This window comes from Cinclus cinclus, chromosome 1 (assembly GCF_963662255.1).
Source record: "Cinclus cinclus chromosome 1, bCinCin1.1, whole genome shotgun sequence".
Lineage (NCBI taxonomy): Eukaryota > Metazoa > Chordata > Aves > Passeriformes > Cinclidae > Cinclus > Cinclus cinclus.
Window position 1 is genome coordinate 105,561,948 of NC_085046.1, and position 19,142 is coordinate 105,581,089.

The window sequence follows — 19,142 nt, forward strand, 5'->3', positions numbered from 1 at the left end:
TCTCTGATACTTAAGTCTGTTCCAAACTGTGAAACAGTTTCCCAAAATATTGGTATCAGGGGAAGAACAGACTAGGTACTGCAAGGGAAGTGCTAACCTCTTCATTAGGACTACAAGCTGCTGTTGTCCAAGCTCTCCTTCAGAGAAGGCTTTAAAAAAAAAAAAAAAAAAAGAAAAAAACACAAAACAGCATAGTCCTATTCTTGGCTTATATCTAGTTATAGTATTCTTAACATTTCTTAGGGGGAGAAAAATCTCAGAACAGTTGCTAATACCTTAAAAGATTCTTGTTAGAAGGAAGATTCTGGTTGCTACAGCTGTTTGCTTCAAGTGAACACAAGGCAGAAATAACAGGAAGTGAGGGGAGGGTGGTTTTTTTTTTTTTTTTTGAGGTACTAGTTGAAATAGGCCTCTGCTTGTATCTCTGTGCTGGGACCAAAGCCGCAGGTTGTTACTGTCATTTTTAATTTCTTGCTAAAATCTGTCTAGCACAGGCTTAAAAAAACCAAACGCACCCCAAATAAATGAAGCGATTTCCCTTGGGTCTAATTTAAAGCTCCTGGGCCCAAATATATGATATATTCTATACTATGCAATATATTTTATACATTAATACATTTTCGATTCTAGCAGTAAAACTGGCTCAGGACTTTGCTTTGAGATTTTAAGACACCTGGGCATGTTTTCAAGTAGTTAAAACCAGAAGAAGCATTTTCCTGGACTCCTCTGAAATAAAACGTTGTTCACGATTATTATTGGGCAAATAGAATCTTAGTTTTGAAATTAAGATTTATTTCTATCTGACGAACTTCAAGTTGCGGTTTTTTTTATTGACTCATCTGCTTATTTCCTCTCAAAGATACCTCAGTTTCTATTGCAAATGTAGGAAGTCCATACTGTTTTTTAGAGAAGTAGGCGAAGGGTAAATGTCAGTAGAATTTCTTAAATTTTCATCCTTGGTTAACTAAACTTCTGGCTAACAAGCAGTACATTTTGTTACTACATAAAATAATTATAAACTTTAAGGTAATTTAAATGCTTTGGATATACTTGTCATCTCGAGTTAACAGAATTGTTTGATGGTGCAGGAGGGTTCTGCTGAACAAACAGCTTGTTGTAATTCTTAATTGTGACTTTAGTATCTCTGGTCTGATGTGATATTCCTGCAGGTGGACTAACTGGGTCACAAGTCATCCAACAGGTGTTTGCATAGTATTTGTTAGTACCAAGTACTTAAATTTCTATTTCTCCCATACTAAACTGTGCTACTGTTTTAATCTGAATTTTTAAAAATTGTTATGATCTAAGTCTTTCCCCCCCCTTTTAAATTTTCCTTTCTATACCAATAAGCAAATGCATAATTGATATTCTCACACAATGTTTAGATCATAATGTAGGGCTTACAGCTAGCGAGCTAAGGCATTTTCAGTGCATCAACAAAAAAAATATCATTTCTGTTTTGTTGTCCCAGCTAGACTGTATGCTCGGCATAAATGCTGAGGAGCAAGCCAGACTTTGACAATGCTTTGTTAATATTTTTTTCTGAACTATTTTACAACAAGCCACTAAAAAGCCGTTTCCTGCCAAGGAGCAAGATCAAAAGTGACAGTGATGATGCAGTAATTGTGGACAAATAAAGGAAGATCTGGGAAGCAGTTGTTTCCTTTTTTCTTTTTTTTTTTTTTTTTTATCCCACACAAAAGTTTTGGGTTTGTTTTTAGTTGGTTGGTTCGTTGGTTTTAAAATCACTATAGAAGATTGGGCCCAAAGCCCTATCCAGCTGCTGCAGCCTCCACACTTGTTTTTTGATTTTGAAATTCACTAGCTTTACTTTTAGAACAGAATAAATCCTCCCAGCTGGAGCGGTGCTCTGGTAAGTGCCAAGGGTTAGAGTCAGGGCTTACCCTGGCATCTTCATTCCTTTATTTCCCCCCCTCTAATACGTGCCGTGCTGAATATTCGCAGCGCGGCCCACACTGTAACTCCACACTCGTTCCACGCGTTTCTTTTTGACCGCCTCGCCAGCATTCACGCCTTCCCCGAAGCAGGTTTTTCAGCTTCCCAGGCTTCTGTTCCCACGCGTTAAGCTCACTGACACCTCCCCTAGAGGGGTGCGGAGAGCCGCCGGGCACATCCCTACTCCCGGCCTCTCCCTGGCGCCCCTTTCCAGCCGTCCCAGGTGCCTCTGCCGGGCCGCGGCTCCTTTAAGGCGGGAGCGCCCCGCGTCACGCGCGAGGGGAGTGTAAACAGGAAGCGGCCGCCGGGAGCCGGGGGTCGGCAATGGCCGCCGTCATGGGCCGCGAGCCGCCGGGGCCGCCCGAGGATGAGGCGCCGGGAGCAGCGGCGGCAGGAGGAGGAGGAGGAAGAGAAGAAGAAGGCGAGGGGCGAGCAAGGGGCGGCGCGGAGGGCGGCGGCTGCTACCTGGCGCTGTGCGCGCGGCCCGTGCACTTCGAGAAGGCGAACGCCGTGAACTGCGTGTTCTTCGACGAGGCCAACAAGCAGGTGGGGGCGGCGGGGCCCGCCCGCTCTGCCGAGGGCCGGGGCTGCGGGGCTGGGCCTGTGAGCTCGGCCCGGCCCGCCGCTGCTGCTCGCCGGCTTGGCTTTGGTTCCCTGCCCGGCTTTGGTTTCCTCCCATCCCTCGGCTGCCGGGCATGAGCTCGGTTGTTCCCCTTAAGGACCTGTCATCGTGCTAGAGGCGATATATTCCCCCCGCCTCCCCCCCCCCCCCCCTTTACCGATTTATTAGGTTGGGTTTCACCTGCCTTACTCTCACTGCCGTAAGGTCTTTCTGGAACTCGTCGGAGTCAGCACTTTTCCTTTCTGTTCCAAATGTCCCCGCACAACTGGCAAACTGTCACTTTGCTGTTAGCTTAATTTCCTTGAACTTTTCACACCTCTTTCAATTCCTGAAATTCATTATTTTAATTTAAAAAATGAATAATTACAGCTTTCCTTGTGACACAGACACAAATGGCCATTTCTTGGCTTTAGTGCTTTTAAGCAGGTTCTCCTTAATTTCTGTATGAGCTCCTGGGAGTTCAGCTTAGTATAGCTAAAAGATCCTCAGGCTGTCATGAGGCTTATACAGATGTGGGTACATTCCACTGTCTAATTCCTTTAGCTGTTCTGTGACCTTGGCATTCATGGAGTCAGAACCTTCAAGCTGTCTTCCCCATATAGCTGGCATACTTTGCCCCATGCGTGGACATGATCAGTGGCATGTTTGGAGAGGGAGCACTATTTCTGGGGTTGTGTTACTTGCTGTTGCACTCTGTTCAGAATGATTACAGAATCATTTATGTTGGAAATGGTCTCTGAGATCGTTGAGTCCCACCTTTCACCGAACACCATCTTGTCAACCAGACCATGGCACTGACTGCCACATCCAGTCTTTGCTTAAACACCTCCAGAACCTCCCTGGGCAGTCTATTTCAGTGTCTAATCACTCTTTCAGGGAAGAAATTCTTCCTAATGACCCCCTTGCACAATTTAAGGTGATGTCTTCTGGTTCTATCACTGGTTTCCAGGAGAAGAGGCCACCCCCCCACCTCCCTACAGCCTTCTTTCAGAGAGTTGTAGGGAGCAATAAGGTCACCCCTGAGCCTCCTTTTCTCCAGGCTGAACAAACCCTGCTCCCACTTCTTGCAGGACTTGTGCACCACACCCTTCCCCAGCTCTGTTGCCCTCCTCTGGACATGCTCCAGCCCCTGAATGTCCTTCCTGAACTGAGGGGCCCAGAACTGGACACAGCACTCAAGGTGTGGCCTCAGCAGTGCCAAGTAAAAGGAGACAATCACTGCCCTGGTCCTGCTGGTCACACTGTTGATGGTACAGGCCAGGATGCCATTGGTTTCTTGGCTACCAGGGCACATGCTGGCTCTTGTTCAGCTGCTGTCATCCAGCATCTCCAGGTCCTTTTCCACTGGGCCATTTTCCAGATATTTCTTCTTATAAACCATTATCTTTGAGAGCCAGTTGAAGTATGCTGTCAGGAGACACTGTATCATAGTGTGGATGTGATGTAACTATATAGAAACTGGTTGTTGAGAGCTCACTTGAGATACTTGTATTTTCCAGTGTAAATTTAGATCTGTGTTTTCTTGTCATCTAAAACGGTTTCATTTCCAGTGTGTGTCTCTGAATCATTTGTAACCAGCATTTCAATGACAGTTTCCCATGTGAGACACCAGGCTGTGCCATCTTCTCATCTTGCAGAGATTAAGAGAGTGTTGCCTTCATTTTCTATTTCCATAATACTAAAAATAGCTGAATTAAGTATTTATCATCCTGGTAAGGCTGTAGACTTGCTTGCAATTCATAATCTTGACATTTGTATTTCCTGCCTGAGCATAGCAGACTGGCAGCATGTCTGATATTACAGAACAATGTCCCTGTCACCCTGAGCCCTGATATGTGTTCTGTGCTGCTGCACATACAAGTACCAATAAGTCATTTGCCTGACTTTCTTTTCCCAGGCTAGGTAAAGCTTGTAACAGCATGACTTTTTTTGGTTTGGTTTGGTTTTTTTTTATTATCTTATTCCAGCTCGATACGTGTCATGTCTTTAGCAGGTTTTGTACATGTATATGTGAAGTTGGGCTAAAGGAATTCTCAGTTGCTAGGGCATGTTGGCTGAAACTCCTCAGGTACATGAAAATTTTACAGGTTACTCTTAAACTATTCCTATTTAATAACATGTTCTGACAGGATCAAGCTTCTGGGTCATTGAGTTACACCTCTTCCCAATCCCCAAGCTGAGTTCCTTTTTGTTTTTAGCAATGCCCTGATGTCTTAGATACTTTTGCTAGTACATGACTAAGGAAAACATGAAAGAAACAAAAACAAGATAAAGGCTTATAAAGATTTTTACCGATTTAAGTTGCCCAGTAGTTCAGAATATGCCTACAAGAATGTTGCAGTACCCTGCAATCTCACAACTCTAAGTAAATTTGGAACTTCAGATTCCCTCAGGGTGAGCTGGCACATCTTCAGAAGAACAAAAATCGTATCCAGTAAAAAAAAAATAAATGGTGTGGTTTATAATAGAGGAAGCAGGTGAAGGTTATGATTTTGAAACAGAGTTGAATATATGTTCAAAACGTTTTTTGTAGGTTTTTGCTGTTCGATCTGGTGGAGCTACAGGAGTTGTTGTTAAGGGTTTAGAGGATAGAAATCCCATTTCCTTCAGGTAAGACACCTTTATCTTGGAATAGAATGATGCAGTCTTCAAATTACATGCTTAGTCCTGATCCAGTGTAATTCAGGCGTAAAACATACAAGTAGTTGTAATCATATTTTGATTTGTTCTTAGATATAATCTTGCAATTAAGAGGGTATGCTTTTTCCTCCCTATGGTCTTCTGGGGGAAAAAGTAATTAGTCATGGCTTCTTTTTTTAAAACAACAGTCATTTATTAAAATGTGCTATACATATGAGAGAGTGATTCCTACAGCAGCAATGACTTATCCAAGGATACAGTTTAGTAAGTGATGTCCGTGATTCAAGCACTATGTCCAAACCTAGATATAGGTTACTCATGTTCTGTTGCTTGTTTCATCTGAACTGACTTCTTCTGTGTCTTCCAATTTTTCAAAATTTGACAACAGTAAACTATTTTATATACATCTCTTTTAAGAGAGATGTCTCTTTGTACTCTGCTGTGCCTATGTAAGGAAGTATTACTTTATTCCATATCAATCCAAATATGGATGAAGCAATTTGTAATCAAGATGCGTTTACTGTGATCTCTTGGATATTGCATAGGGCCTGTCCTGAAAGCTGCTGGGTTTGTTTTACTTTTTTATTTGATTGCACTTGTCAATCCTGAAGGAGCTGAAAATACTTAGTAAACTTGATGATGTTCCACTGTTTTCATACTTGACTGTCTCTCTCTTTGGCCTGACTTAATAACATATGCTGGAGGAACTATGTACCTTATTCATGCCAATTGATGCTTGTTTGGTAAGAATACTTTTTTATTTATTTTAATGGTGTGAAAACAGCCTCACTCTCCTTTTAACATCTTCTTCCAGAGGCTTTGTCCTAGTGGGAAGGCAAGGGGGCTTGTGTTAACTAGCAGTAAGTGGTTCTAGAAGTAACAGAGCAGATTGCAGGGTGCTGGTGTCACAGAACTGAGGATGCAGGTTTGGATAGTCCACAGGTCTTCCAGTTCCACATCACAGGCCAACAGAGCTGAGCATTTGCAGTGACTTCAGGTGCTAATCTGTGTGACCTTAGCCATGATTCTGTAATTGATGGGTTCAGGACTTCTGAAGAGCGAGCTGCCATTTTCTGTCAGTCTGGGTTTTGAATATATTAGTCAAGCAAGAGTAATAATCTGTATTGAAAAACACTTGCGTTACACATTTTTTTCTCTGTCATTGTCTTTTTTTATGTTATATTCTTTGAGAAACTGTTTTAGATTATATTTCCATAACTTCTGTTTCTTTCTGTATAGAATGGAGGACAAAGGAGAAGTGAAGTGCATCAAATTTTCCTTGGGGAATAAGATCCTGGCTGTGCAGAGAACTTTGAAGAGTGTGGTAAGAAACCTATACCTTCTAGCTAGGGAATTGAAGTTGGAATTCCTCTACTTCCAGAGTAGAATTCTTTGAGGCAAATATTCAAGAAGTCTGTTGGCTAACAACAGCTATAGTGAAAATTTCTCCATCATCCTGAGAGGCTGCTCAGGAAGCATTGTTTGTCTTGCTAGCATCATCATTTAAAGAAAAAGTGTAAGGGAGAACAAACTCTGGCAAAGGTGAGGTGGAACATAAGTTTTTCTTCTGTATATATATTGCATCCAAAACATTTTGATCAACTAGTATCTATTCTTTGGTATCCATGTATGTATCTTGTCTGTGCTTCATAATTGCTAATACATTTGATGGGTGTTTTCGCAGGATTTTTTGAATTTTATTCCAGATAGCCCTCAGCTTGAATATACACAGGAATGTAAGGTGAGTTAAATGTCCCAAGCTTATATTCTTAAGTGAAACTGTGGTGTTAGTTAGGCCAGTGACTACAAGAGAGCTAATTAGGGTACCTTTCAAAACACTAGCATCAAGGAAATGAGATATGTAGGCACTACTGTCTGTTGAAATTGAGTGAACAAACAGGTGTTAACAATACCAGAAAAATATTCCCTGTCTTGTGAATGTAGTTGTTTCCTAGAGGAAGCAGAAATGCTGTGGGGGCAACAAATGTCAAGGTTTGGTAAAGAGAAGTGACAAAATGCTGATGATACAGAAGCACTGAACAGTGATTATATTAGTGCCAGATCTGTTAATGTGGATGTTCTTTTCCTAATGTCCCTAAACAGTAATGGTAAGCTATTACTAGTTTTCATATTATGTTTGCTATTTTTTAGTAATCCTTCTAATTTTTGATGATTATTTACCAGAAACAAGTACCATTGTCATTGTTTGGTGTTTTCCAACTTTTAACTAAAACAAATTACATTTTTGAGTAATAGAATGCTAAAGTAAATTTTTGTACGTCTGTTTTGCACAGATCCTTTTATCCCTGTAATCTTTAAAGATGAAACATTGTCTGCTTCATTAATTAGGATTATGAGTTTAGGTTAAGTCATTCTAGCAAAACCCTTATGGTAGTGAAACTTCTGAGAGTAATAGTAGCAGATTCTGAGTGAAGGCATGGCAAATTTTTCCACTTCATTTTTAGTTTCTCTCAACATCTCTTCCTGCTTTTCATGTCAGGAACTGGTTGAATTGACAGTAGAGTTTGAAGCAGAGGAATTTCGTTTTATCTAGGGTGAAAATAAAATCTGATTGTATAATACACTTGTACATCTTACATGCTGCCAAAAATCCAGGTCATGCAGAAATTGTGTTCATACGTAGTTTGGGAATGCTTTATAAAAGTGGCTAATATATGCTGGGTGTCTGGTTGGCCAAAAGTATTAACTCCAGAGATTGGATAGCTAAATTGCCTTTGGTCTCATTTAGTGTGTTCTTCATTTAGTAATATTAGCTTACCTGAAAGTTAATTTTTCCAAGTAAAAGTGTTTGTTTGCTTGTTTGTTAACAGACCAAGAATGCCAATATTCTAGGATTCTGCTGGACCAGTTCTACAGAAATTGTTTTCATCACAGATCAAGGAATTGAATTCTACCAGGTAATACAAATAACTTCTCTAGGACATGCTTAGAGATTTGAAAATGTAAATTTGTAACAGCATATTTGAATTCTTTTCATGTCTCTGTAACTGAGAAAGTGTACTGGAAAATAACCAATTTCTGCCATTTGGTTTGCAGACTACAATTTTAAAATTTTTTAAAGCAGAAGGCATTTTTAGGGCAGGGCAAATTTATCATTTACAGGTTTTGAGACCTTACATGAAGGAGTACTCAACTAAGCCTTGGGAACTCTAGATTAAGAGATACTCTTGTCTTGTATGGAAATGAGTATTTAATATGAAATACCACTTTATGTAAACAAATCAGCTTTGGGGATGATGTGTAAATGTTTAAAAGGTGGCAAAGAACTAATAATTGACTAGCTAGTAGCCTTCTGCAACTTGCAGCTTTCTCCTGTGGTGATGTAATTGAGTTCCTCTGTGTAATGTATAATTTCCTTTGCATGTGTTTTTAAAGATGTCAGATGAATAAATAACCCTTTCTAACATTCATGATGAGGGATGTTTAAAAAAAAAAAAAAGGTATGCTACCTGATAGTTTCAGTCCTGGTGCTAAGACACGATGTTTCTTATAATTACTGTTATTAATGATTAGTACTAAGGAATGTAACTGAGAAAGCAGCATTTTTTTCCTGCTGATTGAGGGGGAATATATATATATATCTCTAGCATCTGAAAGGATTATGAATGTCAGCCCTGCAGGTAAAAGGACTAAATCAAAAAAGTGTCTTTTTAAAGAGAGGATATTTAAGCCCTTGAAATGAATATAATTTATTTATATACTTAGTTCTCAAGACATAAAAGATTAAGGAAGCTGGGGCAGCAAGAATATTGTAAGAAGAACTTTTTAATAAAACTTCACTAGTTGTATCAAGCTAGGTGTTTTCTCCACTGTGCACAGAACTTAGATCTGGATGAGTGGGAAAACACAGCACTTTTGAGCTCATTAGGATTTGATGTATATTATTTCCTTAGTTACAGTAAAGTGGGACCTGAGCTGTAATTGTCAGGTTTCTGATTTTTAATTCTAGCACAGTAAATGTCTTTACACTTAAATGTTTCTTGCTTAACATTCCTTGCTCCTGTGCATTACCATTTATGCTGTTGGAATACTGATGGTAATAGAATGCTAATATTTTGTGTTTGCAGGTATTGCCAGAGAAACGAAGTTTAAAGCTTCTGAAGAATCAGAGTATTAATGTCAATTGGTACATGTATTGTCCAGAGAGCTCTGTTATCCTTCTTTCAACCACTGTCCTTGGCAATGTCCTGCAGCCATTCTATTTCAAGGTAAAGGGATATGTTCCAAACTTGTCATTTTCATTTTTTCCTAAACTGCTTCCTCATCCAAATATTCCATTGCTTGAATTTCTTCCAAGAAGTGCATATGTTCACATCCTTGTATGACAATAAGCAGATATATAAGGTTGCTCCTAGGTGATAATTAGGTAATTTATTGAAATTAGGTAATTTACTCTTTCTTGCATGCTCTTTGGAAAGATGTATGTCCAAAGAAGGCTGGATAGATGACCTTGAGAAAGGAAAAAAAATAAAATTGGTGGTGACTAAATATTTTACAACTTAAATGTCTTTAAAGAATTTTTTTCACTTGAATTGGTATTTTTGTTTTAATATGAACATTTGCTCTCTGTAGTATGATAAAGAAAAATTAAGGGCCTTTCTCTTGTGATTATAATTATAACCTTCCAAATATGACTGTATGAAAAAGAGATAAAGAAAAAAGGTAACACTTGAGAAACAACTGTTGTTCCAAGCCAGAGAGGGCTTTGTCTACTGTAGTTAATTGTTTTGGTGTTCTTCCCTGTGGGCAACACTTACTGGGAAAATATTTTTATCTTGGAAAAAGTGTGTTGTGAAAAGTAGAATCTATTTTGAGTTAATAATACAGTTGGGTGATTTTAAAAATGAGGAAAAGAGCTACAGCATTTCTCTTGCTCCTCTCAATGGATTAGGAAGATTTCTGTGTCAGTTTAAGGGAAGAGGTTAAGAAGTATCTTTGTCACATGGGTTTCCTGGTTTGTGTTAATCTTTTGTAGGGTCTGTCGTGTATCCTGACATGATGTTCCCTTAGGTGGCTGGGAGGAACCTTCTAGCCTTTCACAGTTTTCTTTTTAACAACTTACATTATGGTTCCCCCTCCTTCACATTTTGTGTCAAGTTGTAGCTTGAAGCCAAATAATTTTTATCTTGTGTTCAGAAGGTAATACTTAAAGATCTCCTGAAAAAGGTCTTGTACTAAAGTAATACTTGAAAACTGAGACCTAGCAAAGGAAATAGTTCTGTAGTATTCACACTTCATACTCAAGAATGAATCAGTAAAAATAGGAAGTGAATTTCAGTAGAAGCTTTGGAAACTGTGAAAACTTGCTTAAATATAAATTCCATAGAAAAGAGGAAGAGGAGAGTGGAAGCCTTGGGCAGGAGAAGGGACATGCTCTAAGTAAAAGGCAGGAACTAAAGGAGACTGTGACTGGAAGGAGGTAGTGATATTTTTTCCCTCCCAGGAAGCAGTTATTTAAGAGCTGGAGCATACACTTTCCTGGAAGAGGGAAAGTAAGTTAAGAGAACTGCTGTTTGAGATCTCCAGACCAATTGTACATGGGATTTACATACAAATTTGTCTTGACTGAATTAAAATATAAAAATTTTTGTAGCTGAAGTCATAAAACCGAGACGATAAAGCTTCTTAAGTTACGGAAGTGTGTGTTAAGAATCACTTGGGAGTTTTTTAGCAAAGCAAGCACAGAGCCCTTTCTTTTGGACTATGACTGCCCTTCGCCTCGTGGAGGCGCTGGTGATACAGCGTTTGGGCAAGGGCGGCTCGTCCTTTTCTGGTTCAGGTCGTGACAGTTCTCCTTTTGCTGTTAACAGAGTGGGACCATGTCAAAACTATCAAAATTTGAAATTGAGTTACCTGCAGCACCCAAGTCATCCAAGCTCAGCCTTTCTGAAAGAGATATTGCTATGGCTACAATGTACGTATCTCACACATCAGGTCTTTCTTGGGAAGGTGGGACAGTTTGGGAATGCTGGGAGAAGACAAGGACATTGCACTGGCTGCACTTGTTTCTTGTTTTAGCAGTGCTATTGCTTTAAAGCTCTCTAGTTACTGCCTTGAAAAAAGCATATAAACAACTCTCTTGGGACAAGGTGGGGAGGGAAAGCAAATGGAGAAGTCTTACATGAAATTGTTCTGGATTACCACAGGAGTGTGGAGAATGTTTCAGTTTTTAATTGATATTTTGATAGAGGAATAGTTCACAGATGCCTAACTTGCATGAGCATAGGCCATACGTTATGATTTATCAAGTACTGTTTAATCTTTCACTTTTAGTTAAATGATTACCTGATTTAGGTCATCTCATCTCTTATTTTAGGATGAAGTGTTTGACTCTAAGAGACTAGTAGAGCTCTTAATTGAAAATAATCCTTTGATCCTGTTGTCTTGTTAGATATGGGCAGCTTTATGTTCTCTATTTGAGGCATCACTCAAGGACTTCCAACAGCACAGGAGCAGAAGTAGTGCTCTATCACTTACCCAGGTAAGAGCAGAATGAAGATCTGCTTAGTTGCAGTTCACATCTGTGTCAGTGTTGTGGTTTAACCCCAGCTGGCAACTAAGTACCACCAGCTGCTCCCCCAGACCCCTGATGGGAGGGGCAGGAGAATCAGAAAAAGGTAAAATTCACAGGTTGAGATAAGAACAGTTTAATAAATTAAATAAAGTAAAAACTAGTAGTAGGAATGAAAAGCATGTGGAGATGGGAATAAAACCAATGAAAAGCAAGTGACATAGCAGCAATTGCTCACCACCCAGTCTGTGCCAAGCATTGGTCTGTGCCTCCTGGCCAACTTCCCCCCACGTTATACACCAAGCACAATGTCCTAGGATATGGGATATCCCAGTTCATCTGGCCAGGTCTGCTGTCCTGGCCCTGCTCCCTCCCAGCTTCTTGAACACCTGCTCACTGGAAGAGTATGGGAAACACAAAAGTCCTTGACTTAGAGTAAGCACTGTTTAGCAACAACTAAAACATCAGTGTCTTATCAGTGTTATTTTCAAATAGCCAAATCCATAATCCAAAAATATTAAATCAAAATACAGCACTGTACCAGTTCTTAGGAAGAAAATAAACTGAGTCTCAGCAAAACCAGGACAAAAAGACATATTTTAGAGTCTAAACGGGGTTGTTGACCAGTTCTCATTTCTCTTTGTTTCTATAGAGAGGGCTCCTGTAAGAAGACACATATTTTAAAGCTGAACAGAACTGGGAAGTTTGCACTGAATGTAGTGGATAACTTGGTGGTAGTCCATCATCAGGATACTGAGGTCTGATTTATTTATATTGTGCTGTGCCATAACTTTGAGAAGTCACGGGCAGGTTTTAGTAACTTAATAATTTAATTTAGAAATTATTTTTCTTTGGTCTTAGCTTGGCCAAAAGCGAGTGTATTTGCAGGAACAAAACCATAACACTGTAAGAGATTCGAATTTATCCTTTTATCTTAATGGGCTAATGTATAATCAGGGCTGCTGGTAATGCCTGCTTTTTTATTACACTGTTTTTGCTTCTTGTCAGTTTCTTATGATGCTTTGCTGCTGCACTGTGTAGGCTTTTAAGGCATTATACAAAGAGGTAGAGTTAAATTGGATACTAAATTATTAATCCTGGGAAACCTCATATCACAAACATTTGAATGATAATGTTTCTGTAACACAAACTTGCCCTCCTTTAGTCTGAAGGCCTGGCTTTCTAAAAACCTGTATGAACACAAAACTTCCTGTGCATCTGGTAGCACAGGTAAAACTTCTTGTCTGTAGTCCCAGCAGCAAGGCTTGGTCAGTGGTTAAGCTAAAGTAGTACTTTGCTCTTAACTTGGGAAAAGGCTTGGACTTCTAGAATTATCTTCTCTTGAACAACTTCAAGAACTGGGGCAGTTGCCTCCTTAGGAAGATTAGTTGATGTTTCAGTTGTATTTCATGTTAATTCTACACATTAGCATTTAACCCAGAACACTTCCTCCCCAGTGTTTTGGTCAAGCTATAAACATGACTGTAGAAACCCAGAAAACATTTCTTACTTTGCTTTTGGGAGACATCAGTAATTGAAGTTTCACTGGCACTGAAAGCAAAGCTGCTTTCCCTGGTAGTCCATATTGGGTAGAAATGTTAGTGGCTTGAGTTGAACAAGACTGGTAGAAGTATGAAGATAGCAGAGGAAGATAGACAGTTTTCCTTGGAGTTTCTAGCGTCCTTAACTGTACAGTGTCAAAGTCACGTGTTGCGCAAGAAAGACTGAGAGGGACCTTTTTCTAGGGCATGTAGTGACAGTTCTAGGGGCAGTGGTGTTAGACCAAAGGGAGATAGATTTAGGTGGCATGCAAGGGATGCAGCTTTTTACAGTGAGGGTGGTGAGACCCTGGAACAGGATGCCCCATTGCTCAAAGGATTCAGTGCCAGGTTGAATGGAGCCTTGAGCAGCATGATCAGTGAAAAATGTTATCAACCCCAGTACATCCCTTCCAACCCCAACCATTCTGTGATTCTAACAGAGAATACAAGATGGAAATGTGAAAAGCAGACTGAATGCATGTAAATGGGTGGTGATTCACATTCGTCAATACTAACTTCTTCTTTTTAATTGCAGACTTCAGTTATCTTTGACATCAAGCTAAAAGGAGAATTTGATGGGTCCACAACCATCCATCAGTTTGTACTTCCACCTCGATCAATACAACCCTATCAAATACCTGTAGCAGGTAGAAGCACTATATAATGAGTAACCTAACACTTAGCAAGAGTGCTTAAATGTAACAGCTCACCTACAGGAGTGCTTCAGGTTATAGGAGGCTGGTTACTAACACTTCAATTATACATGTTTGAGAGGGTGAGGAAGGAAGAAGGTAAGAAGCAATTGAGCAGAAGTTGGTGTTCCAAATGTGTGCCAACTACAGAAGAGCTGCTGTTTAAGGTGCATGCTTCCTATAGTACTTTCCTTTTACACTTGAAAAGTGTTTGGTTCAGGGAGTTTTTTGACCATGGCTCTCAAAGCTTGTGGGTACTCAAAAGCACTTTATGCTTTTCTGGCTTAAGTCAGGACTGTGTGACTTACAAAGTTAGAGGCTGAAAGACAATACAAGCTGAGAATCAAGTTTGGTACCAGTTTAGAAGTAATGCTACAATCAGTGTTAGGACTTAAATGCTTAGATTCTTCTTGGATTACCTTTCTGTTCTCAGTTCTAGAAATGTGACAGGTTGTTACCCCCAAGCTGGGAGTATAGAAATAGCCTGAGCATAGTTTCACTAGCAAGTGATAAAGCAATGAGGTTTTCTTTGTAGAAGAGAAAGATGCTTCTATACAAAAAGATTGCAAATTAAAATCTCTAATATCTGATACCAAGTATGATAAATCTGCAGATGGAGATTTGTATTAAACAAAGGTTAGGATCTGAATGTACAAACCACTCTTCCTTTTAAAGAGTATACATTTAAATACAGCAAATGGAATCTGTGTATTTAGAATTACATTACTAGAGCTAGAATATTTCTGCATGCATTATTTCACTTGTCTGCAAAACAATCATGTTTTGAATTATTTGTTTGCCTCCTCAGTGTCAGATTTTCCTTGTAGATCTGGCAACGCAAATGGATCTTTCTTTTTGACTGCATGCTAGTGTGTTATAATCTATACTTACCTTTTCAGTATAAAATACTTGGTATAGCAGAGCTGCCAGACTACTACTGTACTTCACCTGATATATTTTTTTTTTCTGCAGGCCCAGCTTCTGTGACAAGTCAGGCTCCCGTTCCATGTAAACTCTGTATCCTTTAAATCCTCTCAAAAAGTAAGAACCTCATTCTATGTATCAAGAAGGGATGAAGGTAGCATTTGTTACACTAACTCCTTAACAGATCAGTTTTAGCTGATCATGCAGGTGTACTTCAAGGCAAAATAATATGCTTCATAATAGCCTCATAATGCTTTCGCAGAGTTATAAATACTGAAGTTTAGTATAATACCACATTTCCTGTTTATTTGAGATGTGTATGAAGTTATTGAATAGGTACACCATGAAATTGAAGATACCGTTCCAAGAATATGGTTCAAAACCTCAGAAGTAGAAATGACAGTAAAGGAAAGTATGTTAATGGGATCTGCTTCTCTACAGTAATGTAAATTCAGCAGAAACAGTTAGCACCGATGTTAATATAGATGTTAAAACCTTAACATTTAGATTCTTCTTCGTGGATTGTCTTTCAACCTGATATTATCATCAGTGCAAGTGAAGGTAAGCGGTGAGCTCTTGGACTCTACAATATTCAATATCAGGATGGGTAATTTACACTTTCAGTGCACAAAGCAGGTTAAAACTGAAAGTGTACCTTACTAGGTACATCTGCTGAGTTGATTGCTAGTGGTAGTGATAACAGGATTAACGATCTCTACTACAACTTTTCAAGGGTAATGCTGCTTTAAAATACAGGCTTAGAAAGACAAATAAACAATTTCCATGTGTTTTCATTTAAGGGTGGAAAAGGTGTATGTCTAGGCTGTTCTGTACAAGGCAATTCACTTTCTTTACTCCTTCAAATCAAGGTTACCTCTGGAGTCTTCAGGTGAAACTTGAACCTGTAGTTAACCTCTTGCTAGATAAAGGAAAACTAATGGATTTCCTTCTCCAAAGAAAAGAATGCAAAATGGTTATCCTGTCTGTATGCTCTCAAAGTAAGTTCAGTATCTCTTATTCATAAATATTCACCCAAGTTAGCTTAGCTGTTCTTAGATTTGAGATGACTTCTGAAGCTGCCTTAGTCCTTAGGATGTCATTTGCCTCAACTACCCTCAATCACTATTCTGAAGGAATTTAACAGCATGAAAAATTCAACTTTCCCCCCCACTTCAATTCAAATGCACCTGGCATGATTGAAAGTGTTTCTTAAAAATTAGGTAGAGAATAGAGATCACCTTTTTAAAAAGGCAACATTCAGGCAGCTGGTTATTTCTCCTCATAGTTGCTTCTCTTTATCTTTCAGTGCTCAGTGAGCCAGCAAGAGGATCACTGTCTGTGATTGCAACTGTTTTTGACAAGCTGAATCATGAATATAAGAAGTACTTGGAAGCTGAGCAAAGCTATACGATGGTAAACCATGTTAGCTAGAGCAGCTTACAGAGACAGGACAATGCTATTTGCTTTTCAGGTGGCATTAAGGTGAAGGCATGCTCCTTTCTACTTAGGAAATTTGGGCTTAGCCCAAAAGGTCCTTACTACCTCAGGCTCAGAAGTACAAGTTTACTGTGGAAAATGCATTAAGACCCCCCACTTGACACTCGTGTGGCAGGTGCTGCATAGCTCATATCAAGTGATGAGTTAACATACCCTAGTACTTGTAAACAGAGAGAAGGTAGAAGCTGAGAAAGCAACTCTGAATCAATAACTACTACCTTGGTTCCCAAAGAACTGATTTCACTGCATACTGTATCATGGCATAACAAGCTGCCCTGATAAATCTCAGTTACTTCTGTACTTAGAGAACAGTTATATACTCAAAACTCTTCAAAGCCTGAGGGCCTATGTCAATGATGTTAGTTAGATTCATCTCCTGGCTTTGGGGTATACAAGAACAGCTGTAGTTATATAACTTTAAAAAGCAGTTTTAAATGTAATATGAAAGCCCCATTGAACAAGATGCCTCTGATATAACATGACCACAGATGTGAATTTCCTTGTTAACAAGTTTATAGTTGTGTTTGAAACAGAAAAGAGTCTGTTCAACTAAGTCTGACTTGGAACTGTACTACAACTACAGTTTTCCTTCTAAAATACTTTTTTTCTCCTAGGTGGTAGAAACAGGCTTAAGTAGAAGTAACCCACTCCTGAAACGTCCTGTCCGCACTCAAGCAGTTATTGACCAGTCTGATATGTACACACATGTTTTATCTGTTTTTACAGAGAAGAAGGTAAGTTAATTTTAAGGGCTAAGGGCTAATTTGGCTGCAGTCTTAGATTAGCCAATTTAAGTTGATGGCTTGAAATGGGCTGCAGGAAGCTTTGTCAGGATTAGGGTATTTTGATGCCTATTCTTATGGGATTAACAGAGAAGCTATGCAAGTTCCACCTGATGCTTTCTTTTTTGTCCAGGAAGCACCTCACAAGTTCACTATAGCTGTCTTGATGGAATACATTCGCTCTCTCAACCAGTTCCAGATTGCAGTTCAGGTAAATCACTTATGCCCCACTCCATGAAATTGCACGCAGTTTTAGTCTAGTCTTGGTAATATGTGTAAGTTCTAGACAATATTGACTTTTAGATTGTTAAAATACATATAGAAACATATCTCTGATTGTCTTCCTCCTATATTAACAGCACTACTTGTATGAGCTGGTCATCAAAACCCTTGTTCAACACAACTTGTTCTACATGCTCCATCAATTTCTCCAGTACCATGTGCTCAGTGACTCGAAGCCCTTGGTATGTAAGACAAGTAGCTCCAGAAAGCTAGTGAGGGAGGTGGGAAGTCTTCAGAATTTTAAGGTTATTTCTACTTTTGCCCTAGGCTTGTCTGCTACTGTCCCTGGAAAGCATCTACCCTCCTGCACATCAGCTCTCACTGGACATGTTAAAAGTAAGCATTTCTGACTCCAGTAACTCCATGTCACATGTTTGTTAGACTGGTCAAACAGCTTCCCTGACCAGGCTTGAAGTCATTAACTAGCATCAATCACTTGCATGCATTAGAAGGATTGTCTTACAGCTATGATTGACTTCACAGAGACTTTCCACAGCAAACGATGAAATAGTGGAAGTTCTGTTGTCCAAACACCAAGTTTTGGCTGCCTTGAGATTCATCAGGGGTATTGGAGGACACGACAGCATTTCAGCCCGCAAATTCCTCGATGCAGCCAAACAAGCAGAGGATGAGATGCTTTTCTACACCATATTCCGATTCTTTGAACAAAGAAACCAGCGGTTACGAGGAAACCCCAGCTTCACTCCAGGTAAGCAAGAAGCAGTTGTGCAAACACAACTAAGACTTGTTTCACTTCCAATCCAATTGAGTCTGTATTAGATGATAAAGCTCTTGACACATTTTGGCCTATATTTTATACTCACCTTTAAGCACAGTTCCAAATTAACTTGTCTTACGCCTTTGTCTACTGCACCCTGGAATAAAGAAGCTGAGCTAAACAAACTTGCAGATGAACTTGTTTGACTTGCACTTGCTCTCACTGCTTAGCTTAGCAGAGCCATTATCTCCAATTAGTGGTTTCTCATGAAGTCAGCAACCAGGCTGGGCAACCTTTGAGTTCAATTGTCTATTTCCACAAATTGTAAAAATCCAAGGCCTGTTTTATGCTACAGTTTTTTCTTTGGAAGCCAAGCCAAACTGCATGCACCAGCAACATGTTTGTAACCATCAGACATGCTGTAGGCACAGAATCCCATCCCATGCTCTTGTATCTTGACAGTAAAGGGTTCTCATGTCTGTGAATCTGCTGGTTAGACACATGAACTAGATCAAACATTTGCTTCACATTGAGAATACCAGTCACAGGCCTGGAAAGGCCTCAGTATTCCAATGCTTTCTGTTTGTTCAACTCTGATACTCAAACACATTAAAAGATAAGAATTAGTGCTAATAAACAAAGCTAAGTGAAACTACACAGTCTTGGTTCTTAGTTTCTGAGTTGTAAAGTGAACATGAACTTTTATTTTGTCTCCCTTAGGTGAGCACTGTGAAGAACATGTCACCTTCTTCAAACAGGTTTTTGGAGAACAAGCTCTCATGAAACCCACAACATTCTGAAAGACTCTTCCACTGAAATGTATAAACTTAATTTATTGCATTTAAGTAGATTTTTGAACTACAAAATTGCTATTTTATAATAAAGTATATACAAGACATTTTGGCAAATAGTACTAAAAATATTGCAACTTGTGATGGCTTCCCCCTAAAAATAGA

At 39.4% G+C, this 19,142-nt stretch overlaps 1 protein-coding gene across 3 annotated transcripts; it reads left to right on the forward strand.

Moving 5' to 3' along the window:
- Positions 1-113: 113 nt before the first annotated feature.
- Positions 114-19,084, forward strand: RMC1 (regulator of MON1-CCZ1). Of its 3 annotated transcripts, XM_062488519.1 has the most exons (20): positions 114-2,502; positions 5,112-5,188; positions 6,458-6,542; positions 6,903-6,959; positions 8,050-8,136; positions 9,307-9,447; positions 11,050-11,153; positions 11,631-11,720; positions 12,403-12,508; positions 13,827-13,938; positions 14,956-15,000; positions 15,415-15,468; positions 15,777-15,905; positions 16,214-16,320; positions 17,019-17,138; positions 17,320-17,397; positions 17,546-17,650; positions 17,736-17,804; positions 17,952-18,177; positions 18,907-19,084. In XM_062488519.1, the coding sequence occupies exons 1-20, from the start codon at positions 2,281-2,283 to the stop codon at positions 18,984-18,986; spliced, it is 2,094 nt and encodes a 697-aa protein (XP_062344503.1). In that variant the 5' UTR covers positions 114-2,280; the 3' UTR covers positions 18,987-19,084. The 3 variants fall into 3 exon arrangements, with proteins under 3 accessions (XP_062344503.1, XP_062344519.1, XP_062344512.1); XM_062488535.1 differs by lacking the exon at positions 18,907-19,084 and having other exon boundaries at positions 17,934-18,065; XM_062488528.1 differs by lacking the exon at positions 5,112-5,188 and having other exon boundaries at positions 2,368-2,502.
- The last annotated feature ends 58 nt before the right edge of the window (positions 19,085-19,142 follow it).

What these genes read in the sequence shown, in the direction of transcription:
- RMC1 (XM_062488519.1), top strand. Translation starts at nt 2,281, where the DNA reads ATGGCCGCCGTCATGGGCCGCGAGCCGCCGGGGCCGCCCGAGGATGAG. An exon ending in GTGCTCTATCACTTACCCAG is followed by an intron (nt 11,721 to 12,402) that starts GTAAGAGCAGAA and finishes TTGTTTCTATAG; the next exon opens with AGAGGGCTCCTGTAAGAAGA. An exon ending in AGTTCCAGATTGCAGTTCAG is followed by an intron (nt 17,398 to 17,545) that starts GTAAATCACTTA and finishes CTATATTAACAG; the next exon opens with CACTACTTGTATGAGCTGGT.